The sequence below is a fragment of the Xenopus laevis genome, chromosome 6L (assembly GCF_017654675.1).
Source record: "Xenopus laevis strain J_2021 chromosome 6L, Xenopus_laevis_v10.1, whole genome shotgun sequence".
Lineage (NCBI taxonomy): Eukaryota > Metazoa > Chordata > Amphibia > Anura > Pipidae > Xenopus > Xenopus laevis.
The window spans coordinates 57,302,689-57,317,203 of record NC_054381.1 but is presented as its reverse complement, the minus strand read 5'-3'; the positions used below and the strand labels follow the sequence as shown (position 1 = coordinate 57,317,203).

The 14,515-nt window shown below is 36.4% G+C and overlaps 1 protein-coding gene across 4 annotated transcripts in view; it reads right to left on the bottom strand.

Annotated features, from left to right (window-relative positions):
• xt6l.L (XT-6 like precursor L homeolog) overlaps positions 1-12,814 on the bottom strand; it is a 36,247-nt gene extending 23,433 nt beyond the window's left edge. The window contains 8 exon segments of one of the 4 annotated variants that reach the window (NM_001087521.1): positions 734-778; positions 2,036-2,104; positions 5,027-5,104; positions 5,352-5,396; positions 6,596-6,640; positions 8,129-8,197; positions 11,599-11,744; positions 12,707-12,763. In NM_001087521.1, the coding sequence (NP_001080990.1) occupies positions 734-778; positions 2,036-2,104; positions 5,027-5,104; positions 5,352-5,396; positions 6,596-6,640; positions 8,129-8,197; positions 11,599-11,743 (496 nt within the window). In that variant the 5' untranslated portion in view covers position 11,744; positions 12,707-12,763. 4 annotated transcript variants of the gene reach the window in all.
• Positions 12,815-14,515: the final 1,701 nt, after the last annotated feature.

The window sequence follows — 14,515 nt, the reverse complement described above, 5'->3', positions numbered from 1 at the left end:
ATTCATATTCCAGTCTCTTATTCAAATCAATGCATGGTTGCTAAGGTAATTTAAACTGAAGATCTGCTGGAAAAAAAGCTAAATAACTCAAACACCACAAATAATACAAAATGGAAATCAATTGCAAATTGTCTCAGAATATCACTCTTTTATATCATACTAAAATATAATTTACAGGTGAACAATACCTTTCAATAATGGTTTGAGAACCAGGATGTGGGACCAAAGAAACCTCTATAAACACCATTTGGAGCAATCAATTTAGGCATTTTATGCGGTTTGGTCCTGATTTATCAGAGTCACAGCAAAAAATGTCCAGATTTCAGGAATGGGAATTCAAATGAAGGAGGTTTGGCCTTTGTAAGAGACAGACTTTTTTAGTGAAGCAATGTTTGAGGTATTTAATGGACACTTTCCTGACTGTCAGGAAATAAATGTGAAAATGATGAAACTGTTAGGAATATTTCTTAATTGCCCATTTTGATAGTTGATAGATCTGCGCCAATTGCTAGCTTGTGATGAAGAAGTCAAATATAATAAATAAAAGAGTACAATATTTTCTAATCTTTTATGTTTTACATATTCTGTAAATGTAAAGTGATTTGCAAAGACCAGATACATAAATGCAGATTAAAACAGGGATTTCTTCAGTAAATGCTTTATTTCCTCTGTACAGAAACAGATGTAGTTTTATACATTTGAGGTTTTCAAGAAGAATATTAATCATCTTCACCATTGCGGCGGCCAAAATCCATCCAACCTGTGTAGTCTTGTTGTCCTAGAAATTAAGTTGGATTTATTTAGACAACATCATGAAGTTGATGAACATGTACCAGTTAATTTCTGCCACTACATAATGCAACTATGTACAATAGTCAATCTGGCATTTGCAACTGCAAACAAACCCCAAGTCTCAACCTGCTGTAAAGTCTGCAACTGGGAGATCTACTCTCTCAATAATGCAATTGCTTCCCATAGGGCATAACAAACTGTGAAGCAATTTTGGAATAAATGGAAAACTAATGGTTTGCTTTTTACAGGTGCCAGTAATACACTGTAATACATCTATCACTTCATTCTGAATCCTCTGACCTGCCTTGATGACAGCATTATCTTAGCTAAAAAACAAACAAAAAAAAACTACAATGTTTGTGATGTGATCATTTAAATCTCATAGAGATTGGCCATTTGTTTTAGGTGTCAGTAAATGATTTGACTAATTTAAAACCTGAGGTGCCTTACTTGTTCCCTACCATTGATTTTATGTATGACTAATATCCCAGGAGATATTTATGGAACCACAGAAACAAATTTAGTATGTTGATGTCATTGACTTATGGTTGTCATTTTTTCCAGAGCAAGATGTAAGTTGTACCTTTGGGCAGCAATACTTGGTCCCTTTCTACTACAAAGCAAAGGTCACTTCTAAATCCACAGTTAAACATATATATATATATATATATATATATATATATATATATATATATATATATATATATATATATATATATATATATATATATATATATACACAACAATGAATATATGTTTAAAGGAACAGTAACGTCTAAAAATAAAATTGTTTTAAAGTAATGAAAATGTAATGCAGTGTTGCCCTGTACTGGTAAAACTGCTGTGTTTGCTTAAGAAACACTACTACTGTTTATATAAATAAGCTGCTGTGTAGCAATGGGGGCAGCCATTCAAAGGAGAAAAGGCTCAGGTTACACAGCAGATAGCAAATAAGCTCTGTCTGTCTAATGGTGTTATCCATTAGTTAACCTGTGCCATATAGCCGTTTTTCAATTTCCGCCATTGCTCCACAGCAGCTTGTTTATATGAACTATAGTAGTGTTTCTGAAGCAAACAGATCAGTTTTACCAGGGCAGGGCAACACTACATGATATTTTCATTACTTTAAAACACTTTCATTTTTTGGTGTTACTGTTCCTTTAATCAATAAAAAAAGTGTTTACTATGTACAAACACATGTCAACACAGCAGTTCTATGTACATGTAAAGAAAAAGCAATTACCATCAGCAAAGCGACGTTCGTCATTGGCTTCTCGTTGTTGAGGTGCTCCTCCCAGCGCATTTGCACCAACTACATATTAAAAAAAAGTCAAGGAAAAAAAATAAACCACAATTGATGATATAGAAATCTAAATGGGGACTTGAGGAAGTAATACATTTTGAGGGTTGGTGGATTGATAATCGTGTGTGAGGCGAACTAAACTTTCTGACAGCAAATAAGAGCAGTTACTACAGCAAATCAAAAACATCACTTTTACTTACCACCAGCAGGTAAATTCTAATGACAAATAGCAAAAACTACTACTGGTATATCAATGGCTGCAACAGCTAAGGACATGTTTTCACCAGTTCACTGGTGTCCATGGGAAACATTTTATTCATAGAGATATCATTGCAACCAGCATGGCAGCCCCCAAAAAGACACATTCAGGACTAATGAGCCCTATCTGTCACTATCTGTTGTCACTAATTCTGTGGGTACCATTGCTCTCCTGCATGTTCTGTTGGTTTCATTATTGCTACTATAAGCTGTGTAATAGCACAGAGCAATGCAGTGAATACAGACGGACTGAAGAGGATAGCACAGACAGAGAGCTTGTGTGCTGGCAGACCATCTCTATCCTAATTCAAAGTAACTGGTTGTTTAACGAATCTGTTAGCTTTTGCTTTTCCATTTACACTGCACATATACTTTCTGAGAAACATCCCCTGCCAGCTCTATATAATAAACAGCTTCTATGGATTCTTCTGCTTACCTCCTGCTTATCTGTGGCAATAAATTTGGCTGTATAATTTCCCTGACCCTATCTGCAGACTCCTAAACTAACTCTTTCCTCTCTTTCTCACTGCTGGGAATAAATGTAACACAAGAGGAAAGGGTGGAAAATACAGTAGTTAATGCTCTGTACTCCAAAAAGGACAAAGGGCCCACTAAGGTTAGAGCCCACCAGGAAAAGTCCCAGTACCCTGGCAAGTCAGTCTGACACAGACCACAAGAGCTTGCTTGCTACCCCAACCCCCCTACTCCCCTCCTATGAGTCATTTACTGGGGGAGCCATTCCAGCTCACCCTTTTTAAATTTTTTTTGTAAATCTTCATCTGGATCAAAATTAATTTTTGTAGGTCTAAAATCAATACTTTTATAATTTTATCCTTATCCATTACTATTACAATATCATTCGCAGTTAAATTCTGAATGGCCATATCTATAAATTTGTAAACTATAGAAATGTAAATAATTTCTGGCAACATATTGGTTGGGTTTAAAAGATGACCTGGAAACTGTTCAGGTTAGTTTTATCTCACATCTGCTTCATTTTTTTGTCATATTCACTTGCAGCAAAATGACCCTGACAACCACGTATTAGTTTCGTAGCAGAAATAAATAGTAGAGTTTCCGAACAGAAAAATATGTGATAAAACCAATCTGCATTAATATTACAGTGGGTTACAGACCCTAGCAACACTGAGTTCCCCTTAAAGGAAAATCAAAAGTTACATTTGATTGTAATCACTAGGGGGTGCCTAACAATTGGTACCCCTTCCAGTGATTACAATCACTTAACTGATACCCAGTGTTCCATTTAGCAGAATATTGTACCAGCATGGGGTACTTCCGAGTGCGTACCACAGAGCAAACTTCTTCTTGCTTCTTCCTACTTTGCATAGGACACTTGTGCCGTAGAGTAAAAAATTGAACTTTATGCAAAAAGATGGGGGTTTCACTCCACTTCATATGCAAATGAAGAAGTGGAAGATGATTGGTCCTTACTCTTACTTAGTGCTTACTCAGAAGTACCCCGGGCCGGTACAGTTTTCTGCTAACAGGAGCACCGGCCCAAGGTATCGGATAGGCGATTATAATCACTGGAGGTGCCTAATTGTTGACCCCACTTACACACTCACAAAGTTCATGCTTATCTGTTGGAAATTCTAATAATATTGCATAGATCAGCATCCGGGCTTAGAGGTTTCTTTAAATCTTTAAATCTTTACTATAAAATAAAATGAAAAAGTGCCAAATTGGGCACAAAACGTGTCAGGCTCTCTATGTCGTTTTTACTTTTATAATTATTTTGTTTGGAACACTCAGGGGCAGGGATTTATTACGTATATTTGAAATCAAATTCGAATGTAAATTTGAATGTGAGATTTTTCACAACTCGACCATGGAAACGGTTCTGATTTGAATATTAGCCACCTAAAACCTGGCGAGTAAATTTACAAGTCAATGGCAGAGGTCAGTTGAACTATTTGAATATGTTAATTGCCTTCCTGAGATTCAACTTTTTTCCGGAGGTTCGACTTGAATTTGATTCTAATTCCATTCAAATTTTCAGGTCGGGATTATTCATTCGAATATAAGACGTTCAATTTTTTTCTTAAATAACCTCCCATTCGAGTTGTGAGTGTATTTGAATTTATTAGAGTATAAAAAAAACTCACATCCATTCGACCTTTGCTAAATCTGCCTATTGGGGTATCCAAAATGTTGGTATTTATTTATAAAAGAAAACCAAAACTTTGGGTTAGTAGCTTCTCCTTGGACCTATGAATGGGTGCCAGGAATTGGGATCATCGCTTTGTTATCTGGGGCTTAAAGGTCATACACCAAAGGTGGGAGCATGAGTTGAAACAGAACTGGCGTATCTCTGTAAACACTTGATAATAAGCTAAGTACTGTATTTCTGTTTAATTCTGTTTAGTTCTTGCTCACTAGCAGTACACCAGAAGGCTTAATTATTGATTTTGCATATTTGTATCAATATTTTATGAAATGTCAAATTATAAAAAAGTACTAATATTAATAAAGGTCCCCCCTTTTATTATAAAGTACCACTATTTTCGAGCCAAAGCAAGCATTTCTGTACTGCCATAACATTAAGTCAGTGCCTAATTGTTGTTACAATACTCCCAATGGTACTATACATTAGTAACAGCTACACAACAGTGAACATTGACAGAACAGGAAGGGAGGAATGTTCCAACTTACTTTTTAAAGCAGCCTTTAAAGCTTTACCTAGGAAAGAGCCAAATCCTCGGACATCTCGTTCATTTACATCATCTTCATCTGCAAAGATGTAAATAATAAAAAAATAAATACTAAAATAAGATCAAATAAAATAAAACAGTAGCATATTTTCTAATCTTTTACGTTTTACTTATTCTGCAAAAGTAAAGTGGATTGCAAAGACCAGAGACATAAATACAGATTCAAACAGGGATTTCTTCTGATGAAATGCTTTATTTCCTCTGTACAGAAACATATGCAGTTTTATACATTTGATGTTTTCAAGAAGAATATTAATCATATTCACCATCACGGCGGCCAAAATCCATCCAACCTGTGTAGTCTTGTTGTCCTAGAAATTAAATTGTATTTATTTAGACAACATCATGAAGTTGATGAACATGCATCAGTTAATTTCTGCCACTACATAATGCAACTATGTACAATAGTCAATCTGGCATCTGGCAAATGCAAACAAACCCCAAGTCTCAACCTGCTGTAAAGTCTGCAACTGGGAGATCTACTCTCTCAATAATGCAATTGCTTCCCATGGGGCATAACAAACTGTGAAGCAATTTTGGAATAAAGGGAAAACAAATTGTTTGCTTTTTACAGGTGCCAGTAATACACTGTAATACATCTATCACTTCATTCTGAATCCTCTGACCTGCCTTGATGACAGCTTTATCTTAGTTAAAAACTAAATAAATAAATAAATAATAATAAATAAATAAAACAGTACCATATTTTCTAATATTTTACATTTACTTATTCTGCAAATGTAAAGTGGATTGCAAAACCAGAGATATAAATACAAATTCAAACAAGACCGCCATATGGGGTTTACCTTGACGTGGTATGTTGGCTTTATGATCATAACTTTGTAACTAAAAACCCCTGTTTTGTAAACATATGCATTTGCATTTATATTGAATTACTTATGAGACAGGGGACCAGGGAAGTGCATTGTACTTAAATATATTTTGATTTAGCCTTAAGAGTGCTTCCACTAACCTCCCCTGAATTTTGCAGATTCAAACAGGGACTTCTTCAGATAGTAAATGCTTTATTTCCTCTATACAGAAACAGATGTAGTTTTATACATTTGGGGGCACATTTACTAAGGGTCAAAGTGAATTCGACTTGAATTTTCGAATTCAAAAACTTCGAATTTCTAAGTAATTTTTGGGTACTTCGACCATCGAATAGGCCAAATTAAACTCGAAGTGAAAATGCTTCGACTATTCGAAAACCAAAGTACTGTCTCTTTAAAAAATGTTGACACTTCGCCACCTTAAACCTGCTGAATTGCTATGTTAACCCATGGGGACCTCCTAGAACCCATAGCTAGTATTTGGCTAAGTTTTGAGAAGTCAAAGAATTTTTTTGCAAAATCGTACGATTAAATCGTTCGAATTGTTTGATTCGAAGTACGATGGTATGATCGTAGTACGATTGTAGTATGATCGTATGAACTGTTTGATGGTTGAAATTCGACCCTTGATAAATCTGCCCCTTGATGTTTTCAAGAAGAATATTAATCATATTCACCGTCGCGGCGGCCAAAATCCATCCAACCTGTGTAGTCTTGTTGTCCTAGAAATAAGGTTGGATTTATTTAGACAACATCATGAAGTTGATGAACATGCATCAGTTAATTTCTGCCACTACATAATGCAACTATGTACAATAGTCAATCTGGCATCTGGCAAATGCAAACAAACCCCAAGTCTCAACTGGCTGTAAAGTCTGCAACTGGGAGATCTACTCTCTCAATAATGCAATTGCTTCCCATGGGGCATAACAAACTGTGAAGCAATTTTGGAATAAAGGGAAAACAAATTGTTTGCTTTTTACAGGTGATAGTAATACACTGTAATACATCTATCACTTCATTCTGAATCCTCTGACCTGCCTTGATGACAGCATTATCTTAGTTAAAAAAAAAATACAATGTTTGTGATGTGATCATTTAAATCTCATAGAGATTGGCTATGTTTTTTTTTAGGTATCAGTAAATGATGTGACTAATTTAAAACCTGAGGTGCCTTATTTGTTCCCTACCATTGATCTTATGTATGACTAATATCCCGGGAGATATTTATGGAACCACAGAAGCAAATTTAGTATGTTGATGTCATTGACTTATGGTTGGCATTTCTTCCAGAGCAAGATGTAAGTTGTACCTTTGGGCAGCAATACTTGGTCCCTTTCTACTACAAAGCAAAAGTCACTTCTAAATCCACAGTTAGACACTTTAATTACCTTTTTTCTTATGAAAAGTTTTCTGATCACCACATACACATATTATGGATGTTGATAAAGGGTTATTATTTTCTCAAATAAATTGTTTCCAAAGCTGCTCTGGAGCACAAGTACAGTGTTGTAAAGCAAGTGCCTTATCCAGAAAACACAGTGCAAAATAATAAGTATACTTTGTTGCACAGGTTGACGGTGAATGTTTTACATCAGCTTTATTTTATTGCACATCCACTGACCTAAATATTTATTTCTTTTAGCTTTGACTTTGGCTCAAGACAAGAAAAAAAATAATTCCCTTGCTTAGAATGCAGTAGGAAATGTACATTACATCTATTATATTGTTATCTGGAAAGATATGTTTGCATTTATATATATATATATTGACAGGTATTTGTTCCCAGCTGTATATTTATATATTAAAGGGTCAACAACCAAAACTCTCCCAGTGTACAGTGCAATGTATTAGTAATGCATTATAGTGAGTTTACACTTACAATCAATCGATCTTACACAGATATAATGATGAATATAGTTCTAGTTAGGTGTTCAGAGCTCAAAGAAATAAGTTTAGTTATCCACCAAAATTTGCATTTTGGGTCACCTTTAAATAATAGTGAAGTTGCCACCCTACCGGGTCAGAATAAACATATTACCTACCATGTTTCTGAGAAGTTAAATAAAATTATCCTTTCTTAAGCACAACAATGAATATATGTTTAATCAATAAAAAAAGTGTTTACTATGTACAAACACATTTCAACTTATTCATTCATTAATACTTTGTACAGCAGTTCTATGTACATGTAAAGAAAAAGCAATTACCATCAGCAAAGCGACGTTCGTCATTGGCTTCCCGTTGTTGAGGTGCTCCTCCCAGAAAATGTGTACCAACTAAATATTAAAAAAAGTCAAGGAAAAAATAAACCAAAATTGATGATATAGAAATCTAAATGGGGACTTGGGGAAATAATACATTTTGAGGGTTGGTGGAATGATAATCGTGTGTGAGGCGAACTAAACTTTCTGACAGCAAATAAGAGCAGTTACTACAGCAAATCAAAAACATCACTTTTACTTACCACCAGCAGGTAAATTCTAATGACAAATGCAAACACTACTACTGGTACATCAGAGGCTGCTACAGCTAAGGACCTATATATATAAGTTTATCACAGACACGATGAACAGGTAAAGTAAATTTATTTTACCTCTCTATAGAGGTCTAGTTTGATCCTACCTCAAATTTCTGATTGTGTTTGGCAACAGTCTATAAAAAAAATTGGAGAAATCTCCACCCCTTAACCCACCCACCTGCCTTAACCACAACTAGTGTCAGACTGGGACACCAAGGGCCCACCAGAGAACTAAACATTAAGCCAGAGCCCTAAAACCTTTTCTTCTTATTGAGAAAACCTCGTATCCCCATGTTTCATTGTTCAAATGATTATTATAAGGGCAGAGACACACTGGCAGATTCTGGGAGATTTGTCACCCACCTGTGTGCCCTGAATCTGCCTGTGTGACCTGACCCTAAAAAATAATAAATGTGACTCATTAATGTAGCCTAGAAGGCACTGTTTTCACCAGTTCACTGGTGTCTATGGGAAACATTTTATTCATAGAGGTATCATTGCAACTAGCATGACAGTCCCCAAAAAGACACATTCTGGACTAATGAGCCCTATATATCACTATCTGTTGTCTCTTATTCTGTGAGCAGCTGTGTTCTCCTGCATGTTCTGTTGGTTTCATTATTGCTAGCTGTGCAATAGCACAGAGCAATGCAGTGAATACAGACGGACTGAAGAGGATAGCACAGACAGAGAGCTTGTGTGCTGGCAGGGGCTATCCTAGCTCAAAATACCTGGTTGTTTGAGGAATCGGTTAGCTTTTGCTCTTCCATTTACACTGCATATATACATTCTGAGAAACATCCCCTGTCAACTCTATATAATAAACAGCTTCTATGGATTCTCCTGCTTACCTCCTGCTTATCTGTAGCAATAAATTTGGCTGTATAATTTCCCTGACCCTATCTGCAGACTCCTAAACTAACTCTTTCCTCTCTTTCTCACTGCTGGGAATAAATGAAACACAAGAAGAAAAGGTAGAAAATAGTTAATGCTCTGTACTCCAAAAAGGACAAAGGGCCCACTAAGGTTAGAGCCCACCAGGAAAAGTCCCAGTACCCTGGAAAGTCAGTCTGACACAGACCACAAGAGCTTGCTTGCTACCCCAACCCCCCCTACTCCCCTCCCATGCTCTCATATTTACTGAGGGGGACCGTTCCAGCTCACCCCTTTTTACTTTTTTTTTTTTTATATAAATCTTCCTCTGGATTAGTATTAATTTTTTTAGGGCTAATCAATACTTTCATATTTTTATCCTTATACATTACTATTACAATATCATTAGAAGTTAAATTCAGAATGGTCATATCTATAAATTTGTAAACCACTGAAATGTAAATAATTTCTAGCAACATATTTTAAGTATATGTTTTAAAAGATGACCTGGTTAGCTTTTATCTCACATCTGCTTTATTTTGTCATACAGTATTCACTTGCAGCCTTATGACCCTGGCAACCAAGTATTTGTTTAGTAGCAGGAATAAATAGGAGAGTTTCCGAACAGAAAAATATGTGATAAAAACAATCTGCGTTAATATTACAGTGGGTTAAAGACCCTAGCAACACCGAGTTCCCTTTAAAGGAAAATCAAAGGTTAAATTAGTTTAAAAAAATTGATGAAATCACTAGGGGGTGCCTAACAATTGATACCCGCCTCCAGTGATTACAACCGCTTAACTGATACCCAGTGTTCCTTTTAGCAGAATATTGTACCAGCATGGGGTTCTTCCGAGTGCGTACCACAGAGCAAACTTCTTCTTGCTTCTTCCTTCTTTGCATAGGTACACATAGGTACACTTGTGCCGAAGAGTGAAAAACTGAACCTTATGCAAAAATTTGGGGTTTTCACTCTACTACACATGCAAATGAAGAAGCAGAAGATGATCTGTCCTTAGTTCTTACTCAGAAGTTCCCCAGACCGGTGTTCCTGCTACCAGGAGCACAAGCCCAGGATAGGAGATCGCAATTATAATCACTGGAGGTGCCTAATTGTTGACCCTAATTGCTGCCACACTCACAAAGTTCATGCTTATCTGTTGGAAATGCTAATAATATTGCATAGATCAGCGTCCGGGGTTAGAGGTTTCTTCAAATCTTGACTATCAAATAAAATGAGAAAGTGCCCCATTTGGCACAAAATGTGTCAAGCTCTCTATGTAGTTTTTACTTTTATAATTATTTTGTTTGGTATACTTGGGGGCTAATTTATTAAGGGTTAAACAGTATCTTCAAAATCAAATTTGAATATAAATTAGACTTTCAAGTTTTTTCTTAAATAACCTCCTATTAGAGTAAAAAAAATTCACATACATTCAAAATTCGACCTTTGCGAAATCTGCCTATTGGGGTATCCAAAATGTTGGTATGTATTTATAAAAAAAACACCCCTCAACTTTGGGTTAGTAGCTTTTCATGGGAACCATGAATGGGTGCCAGGAATTTGAATCATCGCTTTGTTATCTGGGGTTTGGAGGTCATTCTCACGGGACCTATCTGCTCCCAGTGGGAGAAGTCCAGACCAAGGAGGAAGCTTCGGGTAAAAGTCCTAGTTCAGCGGTATCCAAAAGGGTCAGGCAAAAGCGTAGTCAAATTCAGGCAAAGGTTCAAAAGGCAGGCAGCAAGAATCAGAAACAGGGTTAAAGCAGAAGTCAGGAAACAGCAATTTAGGAATTTAGGGAACCCAGGAACACAAGTCAGCAATTCCTTTAATCAGGCATCGAACCCGTGACCTGGAAGTTCTTTTATTTACAAATTTTGTGCCAGGCGCATGACATCATCGCTAAATCAGGCGCTCCTAAGGTTGGTGCATGAATTGAAACTGAACTGGCTATCTCTGATATTAAGCTAAGTTCTGTATATCTGTTTAATTCTCTTTAATTCTTGCTCACTAGCAGTACACCAGAAGGCTTAATTATTGATTTTGCATATTTGTATTAATATTTTATTAAATGTCAATTCATAAAAAAGTACTAATATTAATAAAGTTTCCCCCTTTATTACAAAGTACCACTCTATCTTCAAGCCAAAGCAAGCATTTCTGTACTGCCATAACATTAACTCTAATTGTTGTTACAATACTCCCAATGGTACTATACATTAGTAACAGCTACACAACAGTGGACATTGACAGAACAGGAAGGGAGGAATGTTGTTCCAACTTACTTTTTAAACCAGCCTTTAAAGCTTTACCTAGCAAAGATGCAAGTCCTCGGACATCTCGTTCTTCATCTGCAAAGCCTTCTGGCTGTGACAATGGGTTTGCAGAGAGCACAGCAAATAACACACAAAGTAATATCCCTTTAAACATGCTGAAAGGAAGAGTATAAGTACAAGCCAAACAGTAGCTTTATTTATTTTGTTTTATGCTTATATTCTTTAATAACGCTTTTTAAAAAATTTTATATTACTGGTTAAATATTTGCAAACCCATGGACATGTTAAGAGATGACTAGAAAATGGAAAATATCGAATTCTGTCTGAATCCAGTAGCTTCAATACATTTGGGGCTTGAACCCATTTAGTATTGAAAATCTTTCCAAAACAAGGTCCAAGGGTACGGGGTTTTTTGCAAAAGGGTTTCCTTCTCCTTTAAAGAGACCCACACATCCCATAAACCCTAACCTACCTATCACCTTAATTTGTTCCTTCAAACAGTATGAGTAAATACCATTTTATATACTGAAATCCAGCTGAAAAACAGTTCTTTTTTCTGCACCACTTGAAATCCTGGCAGGGGAGGAGGGACTAGAACATTAGTGTTACAAATTGTCCACACCTTACAGACAGCATGCAGGAACTACATATCCCACAATGCATTGCACTGTGTGCTGTTCCTTTCCTTATTGGCATCACGTGTGCAGGGAAGTTTCAGATTTGGAGGATACAGGCTGAAGGCAGGCTGAGGTCAGCCGACTACTGTATTTTTATAAAGTCTCCAAGTAGTCGACCACATCAGCAAGAGAACAGAGGGCTAGGCCTAGGTAACTGCTCCAAACCACATTATTACATTTAAAATCATGAAACGGCTGCATATTTTTTAACTGATGTATATTGCAAAGTTGCTTGAAATTATGTTTACTTCAAACAGCTTAAGTTGTGTTTGGGTGGAGTTCCCTTTAATAATTTTAAAATACATTTTATGACAATATATTATACATAATAATATAATCTATATTTTATCAGTGTGGTTTACCTCAGATTTTCCACCCCGCTTCAAAATTTTAGTGAACCTGCAGTGAGATGACAAAATTATTAGAAAGAAAACACTCACCTTTCAGAAGGTAATTGCAAGAGATTTTGAAAGGTACTAAGTAAAGAGTGCAGTTTGTGATTCCTCACAGTTATGCTAACCTTTTTATAGCAACTGATACATATACTTTGCAAAGAGAGCCAAATGAGGCATCACAAACTCTTAATCTGATGATAGGAACTCATGACAAAGTAATGTCACTTCTAAACAAAGCAGAAATCTTGTCTTAGCTTGACTCTAGGAACTTGTGACAAAATAATGTCACTTTAAAACAAAGCTGGAATCTTGGCTTCTTTTCAATTTAGGAGTTAAAGGAGTAGGAAAGGCCCTCTGTACTTGGTGGTGCCAAACATTAGGCACCCCAAGTGATTGTAACTTACCTCACACCCCAGACCAATGCTCCAGAAAACTGCACCGACCCAGGGTTCTTCCAGCAACCACCACGGCTTCTTCTTTCTTCATGCGCAGTAGATCGAAAAGCTGAACTTTAATGAAGTCGGCTAATCCGTTCTACTGAGCATGCGTCTGCCCTGGGAAATCTGAAGAAAGAAGAAGAAGGAAGCCGATAGCTCAGTGGTGCTCACTGGAAGATTCCCCAGACCAGTGCAGTTTTCTCCTGATAGCAGCACTGGCCCGGGGTGCGAGGTAAGTATATATAATCATTTGAGGGCGCCTAACTTTTGGCACCCCCAATTAAATATGCCTTTCCTTCTCTTTTAAAGTGCAGCTAAAATACTATTTTTTTTTTTTTTGTAACTTAGTCTTTATTATTTTCCACAATAAAATACAACAGTTTGCAATGATGCCTTTCATCGTATCCGTTTTCATTTGTACAATAATGGCCTTTGCAGCTTACAAATATATATATCGCAATGAGTAATAACCATACAGAGCAGAGAGGTAGGGGAGGGGAAAACCAGAAAAGGGAGAAAAAATAAAAAAAATTAAAAAAAAGGGGGGGAAAGGAAAAGAGCCCTATAATATAACACAGTCGGTATTGAAATTGAAATTAGAGGAGGTGGAGCAAAATGACAATCTCTTTTACAGACAGATGTCGATCCAACAATCGTCATACATCCGGAGTTTCGGCATCCCCAGTAGTTAGGAAGTAATCCCAATTACCCCAAACCTTACTATGCAAGTGCAGTGTATTGCTTATTCGGGCGGTCATTTCCTCGAATTTCTTATTGCTTTCAAGTCTAGAGGTAACCTCTTTAACTGTAGGAATTACAGGGGATTTCCATTTTGATGTGATCGTCAGTCGAGCTACCGTGGCAACCTGGTTTATCCATTTTTGAGCCGTCTTGTTAAGTTTTGGGACAGGTAGGGCCAGTAGTAGATGGGGCATCTCCACATTTAAGGGTGTTTTAAAAACCATTGTTATTAACTTAACAATATCTGACCAGAATTGTGCCAGTTTCGGGCACTCCCATAGTATATGATGCAGTGTACCTTTAAAATACTATTTTTAATGTTTGTGATTACCACAATTTTTCACTGCCCCTAATCTCAAGGCTAGTTCTCTATTGTTTCCCCTAAATTGAAATACTGTCAAAGCAAATCACTGTGGCTGCTAATACCTTGTGTACTGTATTTGAAAGGTTACACCCTGAATTAAAACAAGCATAGTACAATGATAATGCCTATTTAGTGTATTGTCTGATCAGACATTTTCAGGGCATCCTTTGGACAGTAGTCTTTGCATGTAAAATCACAAAAAATATCACATAACCAACTTTTAGTTTACACTGCTTGTAAGTGACCAACAACATTGTGCATCATATAACACAATGTAATAAAAACCAACAACTGCCAAAAATGTGTTTCACC